The 23,006-nt window shown below is 37.6% G+C and overlaps 1 protein-coding gene across 1 annotated transcript in view; it reads right to left on the minus strand.

Annotated features, from left to right (window-relative positions):
- PLPPR1 (phospholipid phosphatase related 1) overlaps window positions 1-23,006 on the minus strand; it is a 660,783-nt gene that overhangs the window by 41,113 nt on the left and 596,664 nt on the right. Inside the window, exon 6 of the mRNA XM_081280540.1 lies at window positions 14,428-14,616. Coding sequence (XP_081136666.1) covers window positions 14,428-14,616 — 189 coding nt within the window. The remainder of the gene's footprint in view (window positions 1-14,427; window positions 14,617-23,006) is intronic.

The raw sequence follows: 23,006 nt of genomic DNA on the forward strand, positions 1-23,006 counted from the left end.
TTCTGAGTGAACAGTTGTGGATAAACTCACACATTTGCTCAGGTAAATGGAATAGTATTTCCTTCAGGGAGGTTTTCTTGATCTTACAGAGCAGATGAGCTATTCTTATTGTACATTAATCTTTTAATTTATTTTTCTTTTCTAGTCCTTGTCACAAATAATCACATTGTTTTTCTTAGTTATGGTATGTCCTGTTTTATTTATGTTCAGTTGTATCCTACGGCCTAACCTAATATAAAGTACACAGTAGTTGCTTAATGTTAATGAATTAAGCATATCATATTAACATAGATCCTTTAAAATACAGGCTTAACAAATCATACTATAAAAAAGAAAAAAAATATTTATATCATTTATATTTCTAGATCCAATGGAAATTGTCACTGCCTTTGTTGATTCCTTTGCTGGGCTCCCTCAGGAAAAGGGAGACCCCCATCTTGCTGCTGCCATGGCAAATTATATAGCTCTCTAGCCTGACATCTACCCATTAGTTGCAATGATTGTTTTATGCCACTCTCATTTGACTGTAAGATTCTTGAGGGAAGAACATTTGTCATTTCTTGTATAGTGCCCAGAACAGAGCCTGGTTTATAGTAGGTTCAGTTAATATTGTTGAATAAATAAAAGTATGAATCTTTAAACAACCTACTGATCGAGATAACCTTTAAGGTTTAGTTTCCCTGAAAATGAATACTTGATAAAATTTCCAATATATATCAGAAATTACAGAATTTTTGTTATATTCCTAAGAATAAATAAATACCAAGGACTAAATACAAAGTGTGCTATCTCTTTAATATTAAAGTGGGGACAGTCTTGTAACTGAGCCCTCAACTTGTGAGCAGATCTATCTGGTGCTATCTCCTGGAAGAGAGTATCAGAATTGAGTTATATTATAGAATGAGCACTTGGTATCTGCTAGAGAATTGCTTGTGGTGGGGAATATCCCAACACATCTTGTGTCAGAACTAGTGTGTTGAGTGACTGTGTAAGAGAATAGGAAAAAAAAATGTATTTTTTTTCCTTTAGAAATGTCATGGAAATTATACATGCGTAAGAAGCAAACCAGGGAAATGGGATGGAGAATAACGAATGCATGAGAATAAATAATAAGTGAACATTGTTCACCATTGCCATTTGAAAAGTCCAAAACATTCTTCTTCTATAGGAAAGATGGTATGTAAATTCTGGAAGTTCTCCATTCAGTGAAGCTATGCACTGTTCATACAAGGTGGCAAGAAAGCAAATAGGTTGTGTGTAGTTGTTCTGCTCACTATCTGCATTAAAGCACAACAGAACTAAATTCACTCTAAGGTATACCAGGCTAAACAAAGAATATGAAGCAAGAGGGAGTAAGTCCATCAGTAGAAAGTTCTAAGGCTGTCCTGTCACAGATGGTAAGTGATACAAAGATTGTATTGTCAGTGAGCATTCAAACCAAATATGAGGTATGGAGAATAAGAGAAAAAAATCAGAGCGAGAGTATAATTTAATTTATATATCTAGTTACTGGCAATGCCTGGAATATATTAACTGATAATGAATGTTTGCATGAAAAATGAAGGAAGGAAGAGAAGGGAGGAGGAAGGAGATTGGTCATTTTATCATTAAAATGCATTGAGATTTCCTGGATTTTAGTAAAAACTGTGATGGATATGAAGGTTGCTGATGAATCAATTCTGGTCCCATATACTGATGAATGAGCTTTAGGGATATTCTGTTTTCCTGACCACACACAGGGTGGTCTCTCCATTCACTAGCCCTCTAGCATCATAGGTCCTGATACTGCTTAGAGAATAGAAGACTGTGAAGATAAAGGTCTTCTGCCAGCCTTCAGACCACATTTGATGCTATTTTGCACATGGCGGCAGATTTGCAACTCTGATTTTGGCAACGGCTGAGTTCTTCCATCTGTACCTCGGCCATGCCACTCTGTCTCAATCTATCACTTTGCTCAGAGAGCAGCTGCAGCATGTGGGACTCTCCATGTATTTGGACATAGCTGCCTTGCCTATTTGGGCCCTTCTGATTGTTGGCTAACAAACATCATATCAATCATGGAAAATAGAGTATCCTCCAGTGAGAATGGTCAAGGCCAAACTAGATCTGGCAATGAATGAACAGTAAATAAATTCCATTGGTGCATTTTTCACCCCCTGAGAATGCCAGCTACAGTCTTAAGTGACATATGGCCTTTCGTTAATAATAAATATACTTTAAGTAATGGGGGCAATTGTACTTTGATTAAAAAATCCTTCATATGCGAAAACCCAAATGGCAAATAAATAAAACAACCCTGAAACGTAGTGCATCATTTCAGTTGTTACCTTTTAGACTGCCTTTCCTCATAAAATCTTTACAATTTTAAAATTGTCTTTAAAAATTATTTTAAAACTAACAGATAAAATTATATGTATATTTCACATACAACAGTGTTTTATATATTATGGAGTGACTAAGTCTAGGTAATTAACATTCGAACAACCCCACATAGTTATCATTTTGGTGGTGAGAGTATTTAACAACCACTATCTCAGCATTCTTTAGGAATATATTGATATTAACTATAGCAACCATATTCTACAATAGGGTTCTTGAATTTACTCTTCTCATTTTAACTGAAATTTTGTATTCTCTGAGCAACATCTTAACCCCTTTTTCCTAGTCACTCCAGCCCCTTGTAATCAACACTTTCCACTTCTATGAGATCAACTCCTTTAGAGTCTACACATGAATGACACATCATGTAGCATTTGTCTTTCTGTGCCTGGTTTGTGTCAATAATATCCTCCCTATTCATCCTTAATGTGACAGGTTTTCCTATTTTTTATAGAGTTGAATACTATTCCAACATGTGTATGTGTGTGTGTGTGTATAATATAATATAAATCATGTTTTCCTCATTCATCTAGGATGATTTCATATATTGGCTATTGTGAATAAATGCTGTAATAAATATGGGAGTATGGATAGCTCTCCAACATACCAATCTCATTTCCTTTGGATATATACCCAAAAGTGGTAGTTCTGTCTTAAGTGACCTATGGCCTTTTGATAATAGTAAATATTATTATTAAATGATTTCACCAAGAAATCATTGCCCAATCCTTGTCATGAGGAACTTCCATACTGGTTTTCCATAATGACTGTACTAATTTACATCCTCACTAAAAGAGTGCAAGGGTTCCCTTTTGTCCACATTCTTGCCAAAACTTTTATATTTTGGTAATAACCATTGTAACAAGTAATGTCTCATTGCTGTTTTAATTCATATTCATATTTAATTCATATATCCCTGATGATTAATGATATTGAGCATATTTTCATGTAACTGTTGGCCATTTGTATATCTTCTTTTGAGAAACATCTATTCAGGTCATTTGTCCATTTTTAATCAAGTTATTATCTTACTGATTTCCTTATATATTTTAGATATTAGTGGATATATAGTTTGTAAGAGCTTTCTCCAGTGCTGTATGTTGTCTTTTCTCTCTGTTGATTATTTTCTTTGCTGTGCAGAAGCTCTTTAGTTTGGTGTGATTTCATTTGTTTGCTTTTGTTTATGTTGCCTATAACTTTTGTGGTCATCACCAAGAAATCATTGCCCAAGCCTTGTCATGAAGTTATCCCCCTGTTTCTTCTAGTCATTTCAGAGTTTTATGTCTTACATTTAGGGCTTCAATCAGTCTTCAATCCATTTTGAATTCATTTTTGTGTATGGATGAGATAAGAGTCTAATTTCATTCTTCTGTATTTGGATATTCAATTTTCCCAACACCATTTATTGAAGAGACAATCATTTCCCCATTGTGTGTTCCCCTTTGTTAAAAAAAAAATGGATTGGCTAAACTAGTGGATTTATTTTTGGGCTCTCTATTCTGTTCCATTGGTCTATGTGTTTGTTTTTATGTAAATACCATGCTACTTTGGTTACTAAAGCTTTGTGGAATATTTTGAAGTAGTGTGGTGCCTATGGCTTTGTTCTATTCTGCTCAAGATTGCATTCATCAGTGGGTGGTTGGGGTTGTAGCTCAGTGGTAGAGTGCTTGCCTAGCATGTGTGAGGCACTGAGTTTGATTCTCAGCACCACATTAAATACATACATACAAACCCATCAATAATTACAAAAAAGATTGCTTTTATCATTTCAGGTCTTTTTTGGTTCCATATGAATTTTAGGATAGTTTTTTCTATTTCTTTGAAGAATGTCTGGTACAGGGCTAGGCACTGAATTGAATCTATAGGTTGCTTTGGGTAGTAAAAACACTTTTATAATATTCTCCCTGTTCATGAACATGGGATATCTTTCTATTTAGTGTCATTTCCATTTCTTTCATTAATGTGTTAGTTTCCTTGGTTAATTTTTTCACTGTTTACTTTTTGTAGTTATTGTAAATAGGATTATTATAAGTAGGATTATTTTCTTGATTTCTGAAATGCTGATTTTTATGTTGATTTTATGTCCTCCAACTTTACTGAATTTGATTATTAATTCTAACATTTTTTGTGGCATCTTTAGGGTTTTCTATATATAAGATAATGTTGTATGTAAACAGGCACAGATTAACATCTTCTTTCCCAATTTGGATGCATTTTATTTCTTTTTGTTGCCTAACTGCTCTAGCTAGAATTCCTGTACTATTTTGAATGGAAGTGATGAGATGGGGTGTATTTGTCTTTTTCCAGATATAAACAGCTTTTAAATTTTCCCTGTTGAGTATGATGTTAGCTGTGAATTTGTCATATATAGCTTTTATTGTATTGTTTTCTGAGGATTTTTAAAGAATGTCAAATTTTGTCAAGTGCTTTCTCTGTGTTAAGATCATATGATTTTTGTCATTTATTAATGTGATGCATCACATTTGTTGATTTACATATGTCAAACCATCCTTATATTCCTGGGATGCAATTCATTTTGTTTTTATGCTTTTATTAGTGCATTATAATTATATACAACAATGGGGTTCACTGTGAAGAATTCAGCTTTCTGACATTTTGTTGAAGATTTTTGCATCTAAACATAGATATTGGCCTCCAGTTTTCTTTCTTTGTAATGTCTTTTCTGGCTTTGGAATCAGGGTGATGCTGGCTTTATAAAATAAGTTTGCAAATATTACATCCTCTTTAGTCATTTGGAATAGCTTGTACATTTGGTATTAGATTTTGGTTAAATGTTTGGTATATTTTTAACAATGAAAACATCTAGTCCTAGGCTTTTCTTTGATAACAGACTTTTTATTACCAATTCAATCTCCTTATTTGTGTGTTCATACTTTTTATTTCTTCATAATTCAATCTTTGGGGATTATTTGTGTCAAGGAATTTATCCATTTTTTCTGAGTTATCCAATTTGTTGTCATAATAGTCTCTAGTGATCCTTTTATTTCTGCTGTGTCAGTTGTAATGTCCCCTTTTTCATCCTTCTCTTTGAGGCTCCCTTCTTTTCCCTTGGTTTTCTAACTTTTATTTATTTTTTCAAAAAAGTGATAACCAACTCTTAAGTTTTGTTGATCTTTTCTATTTTTCTAGTTTCTATTTCATTAATTTATCTGATTCTTATATTATTTCCTTCTTCATGCTGTTTAGGTTTAGCTTGCTCTTGTTTTCTTTTTGGTTCCTTAAGGTACAAAATTATGTTGTTTATTTGCTCTTTCTTCTTTGTTTATGTAGATACTTACAGCTAGAAACTTCATTCTTAGAACCATTATTCTGCATTCCATGAGTTTTAATATGTGATGTTTTTCATTATTGTTTAGAAAAAATTTTAAATTTCTATTTTCTTTACAGACCCATTGGCTCTTCTGGAGGGTGTGCTTAATTTTTATGTATTCATTAATTTTCTGAAGTTCCTCATCTTATTGATTTTATGGGTTCATATCAAATGAAATTATATCCTTGTGCTAAGTTAAAACAATCTTCTTTGTTAAGAATGCCTTTGTGGCCCATCTAGAGATTTTGGGCAGGTCAGGACCACTGAAATTGTGGCACTGGGATGTGTAAAACCTAGTGAAGCTGTGGTCTGCCTGCCACTGAGGGCTATCCAGATGCTGGGGCCACTGAAGTTGGCCTGGTGGTGGGTGGTACAGACCAGAGATCAAGTTTGCATTGCAAACCTAAAGTTTGGGGTTGAGATGTGTCCAGAAGGTCAGTCTTTGGACACTGGCGTCATGAAAGCCTTCCTGGTGTTGGGTTTTACTGCAACAAGGTCAGTAGTAGGGTAAAATGCAAAACCCGTTCTTACTTCCCTCTCTTTCCATCAAGTGGTTGATATCTCTCTCTATGCTGTAAAACCTAAGATTTGAGAGGGATGATGCAGGTAATGTAAAACCTGTCCTTCCTGCCCTCTTCAATGTATCTTCTACTACTGTGCCAATCAGATTTCCTTAGCTTTTGTGTGTGTGTGTGTGTGTGTGTGTAGATATTTTTGTGTGTGGATATTTTAGATTAATGTTTCTGTTGAGGGTGGTCACAAGAGAGTTCTACTCTACTCTTTTTCCACCCCTCCCCTTCATAAATGTTTTATAGAAGGTATGGCAAGTGATAACAAATACAAATGAAAAACTTAGGGGATGGTTTTTAGATTTCAAAAGATAAAGAGCCTGTATCAAAAACAAGTCAATGGAAGATATAATTCAAATTTCAAGGGAATTTTGCTGCATGTTATATGGGGTTGCCATTAGAAAGGAAATTCCTAGTATATACATTTTGACTGCATACATGTGCTAGTTGAGGCTCTGATACTTGGCAATATCACTTGTTGATGTTTCCTGAATGTGGGCCTTTGAATTGAAAATCTAGCTCTCTCGTTTCTTAATGAGAGTTTGGACAAATAGTTGAACCTTTTTGATCCTCAGTTTTTCTTTATTTCATGGCTTGAACTTAGTTTTGACTATATCAGATTTATTGAGAAGATTAAAAAGCTGATATAAAAACATCTATAGATGTTCAATTAATGTTTGCTTTCTTCATTTCCTGGCCTATTTATGCAAGACTATATTTTGAAATGGTCTGAAGAAATCATTGTGCCTAGTCCTGGTGAAAGGGCACATGGCTAGCTTGGATTTACACCTATCTAGACATATGATCTTGGACCAGTTGCCTCTTTGGGTCTCAGTTTCTCATTTTTCACACAAAAGTTGGACTAGAAGACCTGTAAGGTGATTTTTTTTCTTTTTTTTTTGCTCCAACATTTTGGTCTTTTTGGTAGAGGCTGACAAGAGAGGGCTTATTAAGGGAAGCTGAAATCACATAATTATACTTCAATCCTAATTCAGTTATTTAAAATCTCCAGGGCTACCATGAATTCTTCAATATTGTTTCCTTCAGCCATCATTCATTTCTATAATCCCATGGAACTTTATTCTCACCAGGTAACCTTTCCTGAAAGTAAAGCCTATCTTATAGTCATCATGTCTCTTGCTATCTCTATCCCTTTGTATTCTTAAAAAAAAAACAGCAGAGGCTGGTAATGAATCTTGCTCTGTGTCTGACACTGTGAGGAAGAGGAGAAGGTTCTTTATATACCTCCCCCAACAGTGGCTTCAGAGCTCTCATCTCAGATTTTTTTCTTTGTTTTCTCCCCTGAAGGTTCCTATCATCATGAGCATTCCCAAGAAAGTTTTTGTTGTAGATTTTTTAAAGTGACCCAGGCAATTTTAGAAATGCACACTCTACTTCCAGTCCTGACTGCTAACATTTCCTGCTTGTCTTTAATCTTTCCTGATACATGCCATTGACAGCCCCAGGTCTACAGAGAAGTTCTGGTTCCCTTACTTGATGAGCTTTGGTTATTCCAAGAATTCTTGACTTCTGCTTTATCATACATAGATACAGATGATGGACCTCTGCTCTTGATGATTCCTATACTTTTCAAAGCGCAAGGCTTGAATGACATTATTTGCAATGATAGCATTTTGAAATTTGAATAATTCAGTAAGTGGGATAATACTGGAGCCTTCCTACTGTTATTAATCCAAAGGCTGCTCAGAAAGCTCTTTTCAGTTAAACTTGATATAAATAGAGCACTAAAGTGGTATTATGCATTTCTAAAGCATAGTGTTCTCTTTTAAGATTTTTTTCTGGGTAGGGAATACAAGAGAAATAGAAATTTAAAATAAGTCAGCTAAAATATTGCTCTCAGTGAAAAGTAAAATGGATTGTAATAGATTGAATGTCACATATTTTTGGGCATCAGTATCTTTAAGAAACTCTAGAATGTTTCCCTTTCAGATGATAATTGAGAAGCTAAGAAAAAAATGATACCAGGTAAAAATAAATAATAAGATAAAAATTACCAAGTTTATTAACATAACATTTGAGTCATCATTAGAAGGGATATCTTTTAGGTTGGAAGCATGTCTCTTTATGGAGTAGTGTTAGGCACTACTAATCTGCAGCGTGGAGAGAATAGTTTATTTATTTAATGCTTTTTAATCCATAAAAATTAATGGAGATATCTATAAGTCTTTCTCAGGGAAAAAAAAAAGTACCTGGAAGATTGAGTATATTAGCAACAAAGAAGCTGTAGTCATGGTAATTTTTTTTCTTTAAAAAAAAAAGTCATGTGATAATGTACAAAAGGGGGAAAGATGTGAATTAAAATGTTAAAAAGAGTTTCAACAGACGAGCTTGTTCAGCCTGGAAGAGGCAAATGAGGAGGGCGCACAAGGCCCTACAATGTCTCCTTCACTTGGGCAGCTGTGTCCCTGTCAGTTAGCCAACAGGCTTGCATTGTGCTCTTACATTTGCTGCAAGAGCTAACAACCTAGAAATTCCCAAATGAAGATTCACAACTTCTTCCAAATTGTTCCTTTCTATCCCATTTTGTGTGTGTCTCTTCCTTTCCTAAGAAATTCCTGATAAGCCTCATATATGTGCATGCTAGCATGCAAACTGTGTGCTATTTCAGTCCTCTTGAGCTGGGAGTCAAATGCTCTACTGCTTCCATACTAAATACTCCCCTGTCACTTCATTTAAGGCCAAGAGAAAGGTTTAATAGCTATTTTCTCATGCCTTGTGCTGCTGGGACTGAGATAATATAAGGGCAAATCAGATTCACTGCTGAGTAAATCCTCTTATCCAAACAGGTTCTCTTCCCTTGACTCTTGAGTATGTGAGTTTATTCAGCAAGCCCAAGGCAGTAGTTATCCCAGCTTTCCAGGTGGTCAGGAAAAAAGTGACTTCTGCTGACTTCTTTGAAGTGCAGCCCGATACGTTTGGCTAAATAGTTCTGGGTATGGTAAATCCTCCATGCTCTAACCTTTCCTCAAGATCCAGGACAGCAGTGGCGTTGGCCCTGTTCAGTTTATCCCATGTGGCCCTGATGTATTTTGATGCTGATATTTTCTGACGGCAAAGCACAAAAGGAGAAATAGAAAGTGACAGGTCAAACAGGAGACTTTTTCCCTCCTGGCTTTCCTGCACATCCCTGCAGTTGAGAACGGGTTTGTTAATGCCCATCAACAGAGACCCAGAGCAGTGAAGGGTGCTAGGTTATGCCATTGTTAATGTGCTTGAGGATGCACAGGAAACCAAAGACAAGTCCAGGATGAGGTCCTTTTGACACTTATCATTAGTTAGTAGTGCAGAAATCACCCAAGAGGACCTCTTCTTTCATTATACTAGAGAGATTAGGAAAAATAGTTTTAAGGAGGAATTAAAATACACAGTTTTGTGAAATACTCTACCAGGCACAGAACTGCAAAACTGAACTCCAGAGAGTAAACCGAGAGTTCAGAATTTAACATGTTCTTTTTTCATTTCTCATGAGTTCTGAGAACTGGAAGGATCTTGGGAATAATTAGCCTGATCCCTTCTTTTATGTAAAGATGAAGAAACTGAGCCCACAGGGAGAAGGACTTACCAAGGGTTACACAGTAACTGGCAGCAGAACTGTGGCAGGATGTTGGCAGACTAGCCTTCTTGAGAAGGATGACTTCATGGTGAGGCCAATGAAGGCACACACTCCTGTTTCAGAGTGTGGATGGAGGTAGGTGCTAGGGATCTGTGATACAGTGGCCCAACAGAGGCTGCTCTTGGACAAGCTATGTATCTCCGAGGTGGGGCAGAAATGAACACAGCTCCTTGCTGTCAGGAAATTTCCCTGAACATCAGAAGAGTTCTGCATTCTGTCCTGCTGCTTTTAATTTACAGTTAGTCTTGAATAAAGATCAGGCACCATCAGCAGGGGTGCAAGGCTCTCCACCATTAACCTGTCAGCTCTAATCGGCTCCGGTTCCTAGTCATGCTTCTCATTTGGGGGGAAAATAAAAGTGGAACCAAATGGGTGGCTGCCCGTCTGAATGTGTACAGAACTAGCTGGAACCTTCAGCATCTCATTGAACAGTCTCAATATTCTCCTCTAAAAAATGAAGGGAGATGAACCACACACTGTATTCTTTAAAATGTTCCTTTTCCATTCACTGGGCTGCTGTGAGGATCTGTTAGGTGATGACTGCAGAATATATGCAAATTATAAGATGTTATTACCATCACCCAAAATTTATTCATTTATGGGGTACTTCTCAGGACACATTTTAGGGGCTTGTTAGCATGATTTGCTACATTTTTCACCCAGAAAAGCAGAGGAATGAAGGGTTAAATCAGGGTTTCCCAGTTGAGAGCTGGAGAGGAACTGCAGGCTCTCAAAGACCTAGTGTAAGCTCTGTGCACTATCCTCTGACCATATGCCCTTGGCTTCCATTGGAACATTTTAATTTGTGTCATTTGGGAAAATAGATCAATGATTGGGGCAGAATCAAAAGTTGTAGCCTGGAGAAGAATTTCTGATGAAAATCTTTGAGTGACAAAAGACCTATTGTTTTTGCCTAGAGAAAAGAGACAATTCTTTACAAAGTCCCGTTTTTCTATTTTTGTGTTTTTGCTTATTAGAATTCCCATTTTCAAGCTTTATTAAAAATTTTGTCACTTCTTAGCTAGACAAAAGAACTAGAGAATACAATTTATTTTTTAAATTACCATGCACCCATGGATTTGCAAAGAAAATATATAAAAGAAAAAAACACATTAATATTCAGAGATAACAGCTGAAAATGCTTAGTTTATTTTTTTTTTGTCTTTTTATATGGACTTGAAATTACATTTCTAACACCCACAAGGTATCTTTGTAGGGTCTCTTAAATATTTAAACCCACAAATATCCACAGGCTACATTAGGTGCTGCTCTCCTGGAGAGAAGACGCAACTTCCAGCAGAGCAGTATAGCACAGGTGCATGGAGACTACACACGCATTAGAGAATGCAAAAGTCACCTGGCTTAATAGCTGGGTGTCCAATAGAGTCAACAAATGGTGGTGCCATGCCATAGATGTAGGTTTTGGGGTCCCACAGTGGACACAATGGTAACTAAAGCTGGGAATAATAGCACTGTACTCTCTCAGGTAATAATAGCTCTCTGAGAACAGATGTAATTCACCCATATAGGGTCAACTTTGCCTAGTTACATAGTAGATACAGATCATTTTCTCAGGCAGGAAATTAAGAAATGGTCAGATTCTCTGATCAAAAAGAAATATTTTACCCATAATTCAATTTTTTTGGTGTTTTAAAAAAGATGAAATTATGAGCATGTTCCAATACAATTTAAGGTGTTTGAAATATGTGTTTAACCAGTTCTTCAGTATTGTGTACTAAGCTAGTTTCACATATTTTGCTATTAAAATTATTGCTGAGATGAAAATACCTATATACAAATCTTTGTATAAAACTGATTATTTCCATTCCCTATATTTACGTTAAGAAACAATAACTGGGTCTGAAATTTATAAAGCTTTTAAGACATCTTTGACAAGCTACTCTTCAGAAAAATAGACTAGAATTTGTATGAAACTATGCTCTTTTAAAATATCTGCTGATTTTATACTAAGAAAGTTCTGTATCTTTAAAAATTATGGGTTTTGTGACTGCTGATAAGTTTAGAAATGCTTATATGAAGTCTACTAATTGTTAAGTGGCTATTCTTGTTCTTTCTTATTTTTACTTTGGAAAGCTAACCTTTCAATTATTAAGGATATTTGAATATCATCCACTGTAAACTTTTTCAGTCTTTATTTACCTTTCTTTTGAGGTAGATAAATCTTCATATTCTTTTTTTATATGCTTATATCAACACTCCTGAGGTTCTTGGTACTACCGAGGGTATTTTTTTTTTTTTGTGGGAATTATACAGACTTTCCAAGTGTTGGAAATCAATATTTTTGTTTACACATATGCATTGAAAAGCTTTCCTTTTTTTTTTTTTTTTTTTGGATCTGGAACTTTTACATAGTTTGGGATTTTTCATTCCTTAAAAGTGTGGTGGAAGTTATTAAACAGCTATGTAGGTTTAGTACAATTTTTGAGATAAATTTTAGACAGAATGTTATTCTATTGTTCAGCTTTGCTACATAATTTTAAGGCATTTTTAGTATATATTTTCATAGAAAGTTATCAATTTTATTGAGATGTAAGCATTTATGGGCACAGAATTGTACATACAATTTAAGTAGAAATATAGCATAGATTTTGACAGGATTCTTTTTTTCTTATATATTCTTTCCTTTATATAAGAAAGACAGAAGTTAAAAATAGCTAAACTAGCCAGGAATTTTTTACTTTAATAATTCTAATTCTTTGAAAGATAAATAAAATTAGAAGCTATTGTTTTGATTCTAATTTTCTGTTCACAATTCTTATTAATCTGTTTCCCTCTTTTTTTAAATGGAAAAAGTCTCTACAATTACAAAAATAATTATAGAAGAATCTAGACAATGATAAGTGATGTTTTCCTCTCCTTCCCTGGATTACTCATATGCACATCTGAATACACAGGAAAATAATGCTTATGAGACAGGAAGAAACTGCCTCTGATTCTAGGCAGAACCCAGTCTGGCTTCCTGGTTTTACCTAGGGTGTGTTGACTTGTGTGGTAATAGAAGCATGTCTTCTAAGCTTTCTCTTATTCCTTAGGCAGTAAGAAAGGATAAGGTAAGAGGGCTGGAGAGTTTAGTCTCCTTCTGGCCAGGGCCCCCCTCTTGGTACTTTAGAATAGGGCAGAAGAGGTACTGTGGGCATTCTCAGTGGAATCTCATTCTCTTCCACTGGAGGAAGTGTGGTCTGAAATCCAAAAGAGGGCAAAAAATAGTATCCAGCCAGGATCTTTGTTCCATACTCTTTATCATTTAGTACATGCCAAGCACTACATGAAGTCATTTTTAAGCCCCATGATAACTAATAAGACAACCAGTCAATTATTCTCCTTTTGTATGGGAGGGATCAGTATGGTGACTTGTCCAAAGTCACACAGCCAGGATATAATCCAGTGATGTTGGACTGTAAAGCCCATGTTCTTAACCCTGATAGATCATGTCACAGCCTCTCGATGCTCTCCTGAATACCTACAGCATACTCTTATTATTTCAGGGGGAGCTTTTGTGAGCCTGGGATCAACGATCCAAATGAATTTGTAGTTTCATGACTCATTATGTCTATATTATTTCCCCTCAAAATTATATTCCCCTTTAGCATGGAAAACATTGTCTTGAAAATGACACTTGAACTGAATGTCCAAGCAGTGGGGACACTCCTCAGCATGCCAGTTCATTTAATCCCCCAAAGAGTAGAGGGTACGTAGAGGGGAGGTGGGAGAGTTGGGGGTGGCAGCTATTAGAAAAGATGAAATGATGCTGAGATGATGCCCCAACTAATCTGACCTTGTAACATATTTAGACACAGAAATGCTTACTTTAAAACTCACAAAAATCTCATTTTAAAAAATTAATATTTTAGTGTTAAATGATTGGTCTACAAGCTTTATGCTCTTGAAGCGGTCTCCCTTGAGGTTTGCCTGGCTAAGTTTTTGCTTGAGAGAGAGAGAAAAGGAAATAAAAGTAGAGTTGTAACTGAATTGAATGTGATGTAAGGTGAACAGATCCAACAGTGAATCAGAGAAAATTTTGGTCAAGGGATTTCTCTTATCTCTAGCCCCTCTGGAAGTTCAAACTACACAGCAGGAGATACTGGCCAGGGGAATTCTATTTCTCTCTGATCTGAGTCTTTATATCCATGCCAGCACTTACAGTCAGGGTCTCTTCTGAATACACACAGCTGTACATTTTTTCAAGCACACAGAAGTTGTTCTGAACCTGTTAGCTAATTGTGCCTGTTGATTTATGACATTCACACATGCTTTAAAAAAAATACAAATTTTAAAATCCAGATACTAAAAAGTAAAAGCCACCTAGAAAAGACAAGACCTGTTTTCATGAGAGTTTTTACACAAAGCTCCATTCACTCTGTCTTGGCTGGAACAGGATATCACTGATAAGGCTGTTGGTGAGTGCCCAGGAAGAGAGGAAAGAGGAGAAAGAGCAGGCAGGAAATATTCTTTGGTATCTGGCAATAAAGAAGAAAGTCTATTTCTATACTTACAATCACAGTTGGGGTGGCAGCCAGCACGCAATAGAGCACCAGAGGGGTGATGAAGCTCTCTTCCTCTGTCCCTGGGTAAGGCTTCATTAAGTCTCCATCCTGACAGAAGAATCCTTGAATATGCACCTGAAAAGTGTCAGTGCATTCGAAGTAGTAGGCAAGCAGCACTGTTCCAGCCATGATGACAAGCTGAAAATACAGCATGGCCACACAGAGACATTAGCAGGGCTTCGGAGCAGCACACATCCCTTAGAGCACACTCCCTCCATCACCCGGCAGCTCTCCTGGTTTTGGTATTGGCAAGTGTGTGCGTGCCTGGCTCAGCGTGCTCTGGGCTCTGGGAGTGTGTGCTTTCTTGTCTGCCTGGTAACATCTGTTGTAGAAACCTTCCAGCAAATAATACCCAGCTCCCATCTGAAAGGCAGGCCACAGCCAGGCTTGTGAAGACGCCCAGCTTCTGCTGCTACACTCTCTCAGTGTGCATGGGAACCAAGGCAATGTTTCCACTCAGGACAGAGTGAAGAGTTAAAGGGCATGGAGTCAATAGCAAGATGCAGATGTGAGATCTGTTCATCAGAAATTTCATAACAGGCTAGAGGTAGACTTACCTTATAAAACATTAAAGGCAGATAAATAAGGAATGAATGAACAGAAAAGGAAAGTTTAAGGCCTAGAAAGGTAAAGAAAAAATTTCAGAACCATCTCCTAAATTATGAGCAGCTGTTCATTATCAGTCATAACTTTTAATCATTTTCAAAACAGTTTTGCTTTTATTCTAAAATGTTTTTGACCAGGAACCAAAAATATATCTGATCATATTCAAATGTCTTTCCTAAGGTTTAGTATCAAAATGAAAGGATAAGTGTGCCTAATTGCCTAGAAAGTCACTGAAGTTTGGCTATAGATTTTAACAGGTATGTGGAATTGAAGGCATAGGGAAATGCAGCATTTTTTTTCTCCTCATCTATATTTGGAAAACACCAAAATGTCAAGAAAGAGACAAAGGCAGATAGAAAACAAGTCTTTGAGGTTACAAAATTGTAGAACCTTAAGCCAAAAGGGATCTTGGAATTCTTCCAGTCTAACACCTTCATTTCATAGATGAGAATCAACTGACCACTGGTGGCTTATCCAGCAAGTACATTATTCATGTGCTTAGATGGAGCATTCGAAACTCAGATGGAGAAAATATATTCTTAAATGTCAATGTGTTTAAAGGCATCAAAATAATCATTATGGTAGAACATCTTTCTTTTTCCATCTCTGGTATCAGGAATTGAACCCAGGGGTAGTCTACCACTAAGCTACACCCCAAACCCTTTTATTTTGAGACAGGGTCTTACTAAGTTGCCTGCTAAGGCTGGCCTTGAACTTGCCATCCTTCTGCTTCCCAAGGTAGGACTTCTTTATCTGGAAGTATATATAGGACAGTGAGGGGAAAACTATCATTTTTTCAGGGTTCTGGATGTCCAAAGTTCTTTTTTCAGCCCTGGAATGACTAAACCAAAGTTACACAGATAAAATATAGTAAAACAGGGCTTGAAATCCATATTTCCTGATCTGTTAACAAAAACCTTGATTACAGGAGCTTTTTGTAGAATCTGGTGCTAATGCATTGGTGGAGACAGCCATTGTCAGGCGAATGTCCTTAATGTAAACAGTACCAGGAACACTGCAACTGGCTTTTGTGGAATAATGTAGTTTTGAGGAATTCCTTGCATAGATTCTGTCGTAAGCATATAAGGACTTTTCCTTCATGGCCTTCTGGTTCCATTTTGTTAATTTGATATAACTCCATTTTGATCCTGACACCTTGCATGGGGACTAGACAAAAATAATCTGAGCCATTGATAATCCAGAACGGATTCAGGGAAGGAGAGCAATGCTAAAATTGTTTTTTTTTTAAATTTTTTGTTTCAAGACAGAAAATTAAGAAATACACATAAGCTAACACTTCTTTTAAAACTTCCCCTTTGGATGCACCTGGTCCTCTAAAATATGTATATCCAGAATTATGTGTACCTACTAGTCACAAATAAATTCTTTGCTTTGGAGAGCTGGTATCTGTTAAGCATTTTAGGCTGACACTCCCAATGACACAAAATTGACCTCACTGTTTCATGTGTCTGTTTCATATAGACCTTCTGGTTTGAGATGGATTTGAACTGGGCTTCAAAAGAATACAGAATACAATGCTGTAATAATGTTGCAAAACAAAACAAAAACCACTGTATTCTATACAAAAGGGTAGAGAGAGATGGAGGAGGCAAAGGAGGGCGATGCCATTGCAGAGAGGCACTGTTTGGCATTCATATCCATTTTCCAGTCCTTTCCTTCAGCCACAACATTGAAGCAGAGTCTTACACTCTGCCCACTCTACAAGTAGCCTCTACCTACTCCCGGGACAATATGATTCTACTTCATCATAGTATGAAGAATGCTCCCTGTTCCTCCAATTTTCTCCCTTTCTCTGTGCCTTTCCTATCTCCCACTGCAGTGTGGCTCAAGTACAAACTCCTAAGCATCTACAGAAAGGTCTTTGTTGTGGTTGCATCTCTCTCCACCACCTTTCTTTTTATTCCAGGTGGGCCACACATCACACTCTTCATTCACCATCCTTTGTGCATAACTTATTCCTGGATCTATAAGGATTATATTCTTCCAGTGAACCTTTTCACCACCACCCCCAGTGGCTGGCTCCCCATCACAACTTCTGCCTATCCAATAATCTGTTTCTCCATGCCTGAAGTTGTTTATTGGTACCACATACAAATGTTCATCTATGCTGTTTCAAGTTATTTGTTTTCCTTATAGCAACAGGGAAGAGACTCGGATAACTGTTCCCTTTGAGAGTTGCTCCAAACTGCCCTTGCCAATGGTGTGCTTGCCTCCAGCTAGCTTATAAAGTCAAAGCCCTAATGTTTCTATTTCTTTTGTGCATGGCTGGTCAAGTGAATTGACCTGGTGAGAAGGAACATAGCCAGCTAACATGAATGTGTTGAGGTAAAATAACACTAGAATTTCAACAGTTCTGAGACTTTGCCTTTGCAGCTGCCTGTCTCCTACACGGGGATGATCTAGGATTTTTGTGTCTTTTATTCATGTGGCTGGAAGCACATTTCCCTCTTCCATCAATCTTGGGTCCTGCCCAACCTCTATGCAGACATCTTCTATCAGAGAATTTGGGACAAAGAAGAAACCAAAACCAAAAATGGCATCTAGTATCTTCTATTGAGGAAATTTATTCAATTTCACAGGGTGCCTTTGTGCTACCACTTCCTTTTACTAAAAAGAAAAGGGAAATAAACTAAAGCAAAACCACAAATCAAAGAATATAAACTTAAACACAGACTTCTCTTAATGTTATTTTTTATTTCGGTGTATTTAACAATAGCATAATCAATGTCACATGACTAAATTTGAACAAACTGATGGATTCATTCATTTCTCTGATTTAATTCTGGAAGCAACATTCAATCAGTTGGTTACAACACAACCTCAGACGCTCATAGGATAGGTGGGGCCTCTTGCAGCTTATACAATAGCACTGACCCCCAACATGGATCAACTTGTTGTGCCTCTTCTTCTAAGCAGCCAGACACAGTTGTCATTCTCAAGCAATTTTCAAACTCCCGGGAGCCTCCCCAATAATGCCATTTAGGGATACAAAGGAGCAAAAATAGAACAATTTGGATCTTGATTTCTAGTGCACCTTCCTATTGAAAATTATTTTGCAACGATATATTAAAATGGAGCTGACACATTTGCTGGCAGGACAGGAGATACACATTGATTCAGCTTCCAGGAGCGAAGAGGTCCACTGGCTGCACTGACGACTGTATAATTAGCCATCGGTGCTCTCCCTTTTCCCTCCCCGGTCTGGGTCATGATCCATCACTGTCTAGGTTTATGTCACTGTGCCAGCTGGCACACTTGCCATCTCTGCTTCACTCCCCAACCCCATTTAGGGATGCATGGAGGGAGGCCATAATGTTGGTGTCACGTAAGCAGATGGTGAGGCTGCGCCGGGCCGAGTACTGGTGGAAGGGTTGAAGATGTCAGTGTGACAGAAGCAATTATGGCTGTGAAAGGATAACGAGGTCTGGAGAGCTCACATACCAGGGACTTCCTTGATTTCACTTCCCAAGAATGACATTCTAATATAAGAAAGTGCATTAGGTGCTGAACAATCCACCAGGATTTGGAAGACAGATGTCTGAAATTTGAATGTCTGAAATCCAGCTTCTCCTGTTTGAGAGGACAGTGTTTCTATGCAGGCCCTCTGCTGATTAGAGGAAATTAAATGTCACATAGTTGAACAAGGGAATGTCAAGTCTAGAGCAACTGTGGACCACAAATTTAAAGACTGATACAGGCTGTGGGGAACAGGGTGATGGGGTAGACTCAGGTGTGTGTGTGGCACAGAGATGTGAGATTGGAGTGAGATCTGGTAAGGGGCATAATTCAAACTGGAGAATTTGTTTAGGATAAACACTGATGAGTGGTATAGCTGGGTCATATGTTGGTTCTATGCCTAGTTCTTTAGGAACCTCCATACTGATTTCCACAGTAGTTATACTAGTTTACAATCCCAGGGTGGGAAATCTTTGAATAGCATGAATAAAAGTGTAAACCAGTGTAGTATGCTGGAGTGGAAGCTCGTGATAAAACTGACAGCCTTCACTGGGGACTCTTAGAAATAAGTGTGAACCTTTGAGAGGGGCCAGAGGATCCAAAATGATAGAGGCAAGAACTAAGGAGAAAGATGAAATGATGATATATTATGCCTGTGTCCTAGAAACTCTTCTAAGCATTTTACATAAACCATTCTTCATGGTCAGTATATTATTATTATTATTTTCATTTTACTTCTAAGAAAACAGGTACAGAAAAATTATATGAATTACATAAGGTCACCCAGCTCATGGGGGTGAACCTGGGATGATTACTATGAATATAATGTATCTTTTTCCACACAAATTCATGTGGCCTGGGGAAAACCAGATTACAAATTTGTTAGCATAACATTAAGCACTGAACTATGTGTTATATGCTTGGATGGTTTATTTAAATGCCTTCAAGGGTCAGTTTCCTCGTCTGTACGAAGGTTAATAACTATCTCATAACAATGCAATGAGGCATATTTTCAGATTCTCATTTTGTTCCAAAAAGGGAGTTATATTAACTTCTGCCAACTAAAGTAAAGCAGAATAAATAAACAGTAGGAACAGAGGAAAATAAGTATGGTGACATAATTATTTTCCTGTATGGTGACATACAGGAAGCATAATTTGGAATGTAAATTGTCTAACAGTCAATACAGTAAGGAAAGGCTGGTCAGTTACACATTTCACAGTATTTGTAGGAGTAAAAAACCAATTAATATTTAAGGTAAAAGGTGTGACATGCTAAGTAATGACTCCATAAATATTGATGGTGCTATTTATCTGAGACCTCATCTCAACTCACTATAGGGTTAGTATGCACTGGGCATGAGCTTAGGGGTATAAGCAAAATCCACAAAAACAATGCCATGGACATTTTAATTCAGTCTAGGTTGAACTTGAGAGACAGCACAGTGAAAGGGTAAGAGCCTAGCATGGACAGTCTGGGCTGGAAATAAGCTCTATTGTGAGAATTGTGCATCAAGCACTGAGAGCAACACCTGACTTCTGGCACTACACAGCATTTTCTGGGAGTGTTATGTTAGGGCTCCTACTTAGCAGTAGTTTCTTAGTTTAGGTTTTCAGAACTATTGGGCATCAGTGAATTGCAGACTATCTTCTTTTAATTAGCTCTGGTTAAGAAAGACAGCCTCTTGTGAAATGGACCAATATGTATATTAGAATCCATCTCTTCTCCTTTAAGGAGGACCAGAGGGGTGCCCTCAGACAAGGATGTATGGATGGAATGAGGACAAGAATTCATACAACTAGCATTAATCAAATGCCTACTACACACAAACACTGGAAATATTCAGTTTTTAACACAACTGTTGAAACAGGCATGGTCTTTGGATTCAGATGGGTTTCCATGGGGGGATAGATATCATAAAAATAAGCCCAAAGAAATGATAAGGGCGATTCTCATTGACCACATAACCAGTATGTAACTTTAAATGTATTCTCTTATATGATACTTATATTATCCTGTGAGCTGCAGTGACTTTCCCTTGTCTAAGAAAGATGAAACTTATCCAAATTCGCAGAACTAATGAATGGTAGAGCCAGGATTTAAAACTGGTACCATTCAATTACTATTTTATACTTAAAATCTTCAATAGCAAAATGAGATGATACACGTAAAATGCTAAGTGCTCTATTCTTTGTGTGTGTGTGTGATGCTGGGGATCAAACCCAGGGCCTTATGCTTGTGAGGCAAGCACTCTGCCAACTGAGCTATATACGCCAGCCTGCTCTGTTCTGCTTTTAATCTTTAGATGTAACTTAGAGTTGGGCAAGAGTAGAGGCTGTCTACTGCCCATTCTTCTTTGTTCTTTAAAAACACTATGTTCTCCTATCTATGATGATCTTTTTTCCAACTCCTTTAATTTTCCTTCTCTTCAGTCTGGTAAATAAATAGTGGTGCCCTACAAGGATCTGTCCTTACCCGAATTTGTCATTTTCTTTATGTGCCTTCCATTGGTATATTGGTTACCTTTCCCCTAACACGTCTCTATTCTCAGCTCCATGTTCTCTCTTGACCACCAATATGGTGGTGTTCCATAGACACTCAGCTATCACAAGTCTAAACTGAAGTTTAGAATTTCTTCTCCTCACAAGAGACAATTTTTCTTGTCTTCTATCTGGGAAAATTCAACCCACATCCTCTCAGTCACAACAGCTAGAAATCTCAGCCTCATCTTGGATTCCTCCTCCTTCCAGACCCAGTTAGTTGCCAAGTGTTACTGACTACAGTGCCTCCGTGTGTTTATCTCATGTAGTTGCTGCTGCCTTATTCAACCTCCACACTGCCTCTAGAATCTAGCCTTTCCACGCCCCCATTTACCCTGCTATCGAACAGTTACCATCCTACGTTGTAGCTATAATTACATCTTTATATTCCTTCAAATCTTCAGTGATTACCTTCTGTGGACTGAATGTTTGTGTTACTCCAAAATCCACAGGTTGAAGTCCAAGTCCCCAGTGTGATGGGGTCTTTGGGAAGGAAGGAGGTAGGACCCTCATAAATGGGATCAGTATTTTTAGAAAAACAGACACAACAGATGGTATCCGTTTCTCCTCCTCTCCTTTTCTGTCTCCCTCTCCCATGTAGGATTCAACAAGGAGACTATCATTCACGAACCAACAAGAGGGCCCTCACCAGACCCTGAATCTGCTGGCTATCCTTGATCTTGGAGTTTCCAGCCTTAAGAACCATGAGAAAAAAAATGTTTGCGTTTAAGCCACTCAGTCTGTTGTAATTTATTAGAGCAGCTCGAGATGAGACATAGCTGTTTTAGGTAAACCGAGAAAAGCTCTGAACACACTGGCCTTTACTTGTCCATACTTTTGGTAGAAGAAAGAAGCCTGCCCTCTATTTAGAGTCTAAGCCAGAGTCCAGTGCCCTTCACTCTGAGACCATGAGCTGACTACCAGAGCCTTGCTCAGTCCATAGAAAAAAAAAAACACACACACTCTCTCTCTGGGATTTCTACACTTTCCTACCTGGCCATCCCTTACAGAACAAATGCAAACACCACATCCTTGTCTGTAGTTAGGCAGTTCATTCCTACTACACCCTGTTGATTGTTTATGGTGGATTATATGGAGAAATGTAGAGTATATGACAATACTACCAGATAGACTTACAATTCTAACAATGAAGGGATAAATGTTGGGTGTAAGTTAAATTTTTCTCTTTGATCACGTAGATGAATTCATACAAAGGATGCTAACTGTATAGTGACACCAAAATGGCAGGCATAACTAATATAAGAGAGGGTAGAATGAAAATTCAAAATGATTGTGACACTGGGGAATATTCCTTAGGGATACATGCAAAGCCGTAAACAAGGCTCTTGTAGTCAATAATTCAGGGCCTAAGAGAGTGAGGGCATAGGCCTCTGGCCTGAGATGCCCATGGGCTCTTCCCCAGGGCCACCTCAGAGGAGAGAAAGGGCAGAGCTCGGTACACACTGCATGCCTGAGGAAGCAAAAGGACGGAGAATGGGTAAAGAGAAGTCTGGGAAAAGAAAGTCCCAGGTGATTTCATGTGCATTTTACATACTTATTGGAGGTAGGTGAAGAAGAGGGGGAACGGACGGAAGTAATCCCTCAAGAATCTCTGTGGTCTAAACTCCTGCTGCATTGTTTTGGGTGCTGACCTGAGGTGTCTCCGCAAACAACTGCTGTGACAAGTTTTCAGTGCGATAACACAATTGGTTAGTTGTTATAATCAGACAGATGATGGATGAGTGCATGGGAGGAAGGATGGACAGATATTACAACGACATCAGGAAGAGAATGTCAGCTTATACATGATGGGAGACAGAAAGGGCATGTCAGCAATGACACGTGAGCTGGTTGTCATAGTGAAATGGAAATTTATGGTCTCCAGAGCTGAAAGATGCAGGCTCA

Source organism: Spermophilus citellus (genome assembly GCF_964194105.1).
Source record: "Spermophilus citellus genome assembly, chromosome: 2".
Classification (NCBI taxonomy): domain Eukaryota; kingdom Metazoa; phylum Chordata; class Mammalia; order Rodentia; family Sciuridae; genus Spermophilus; species Spermophilus citellus.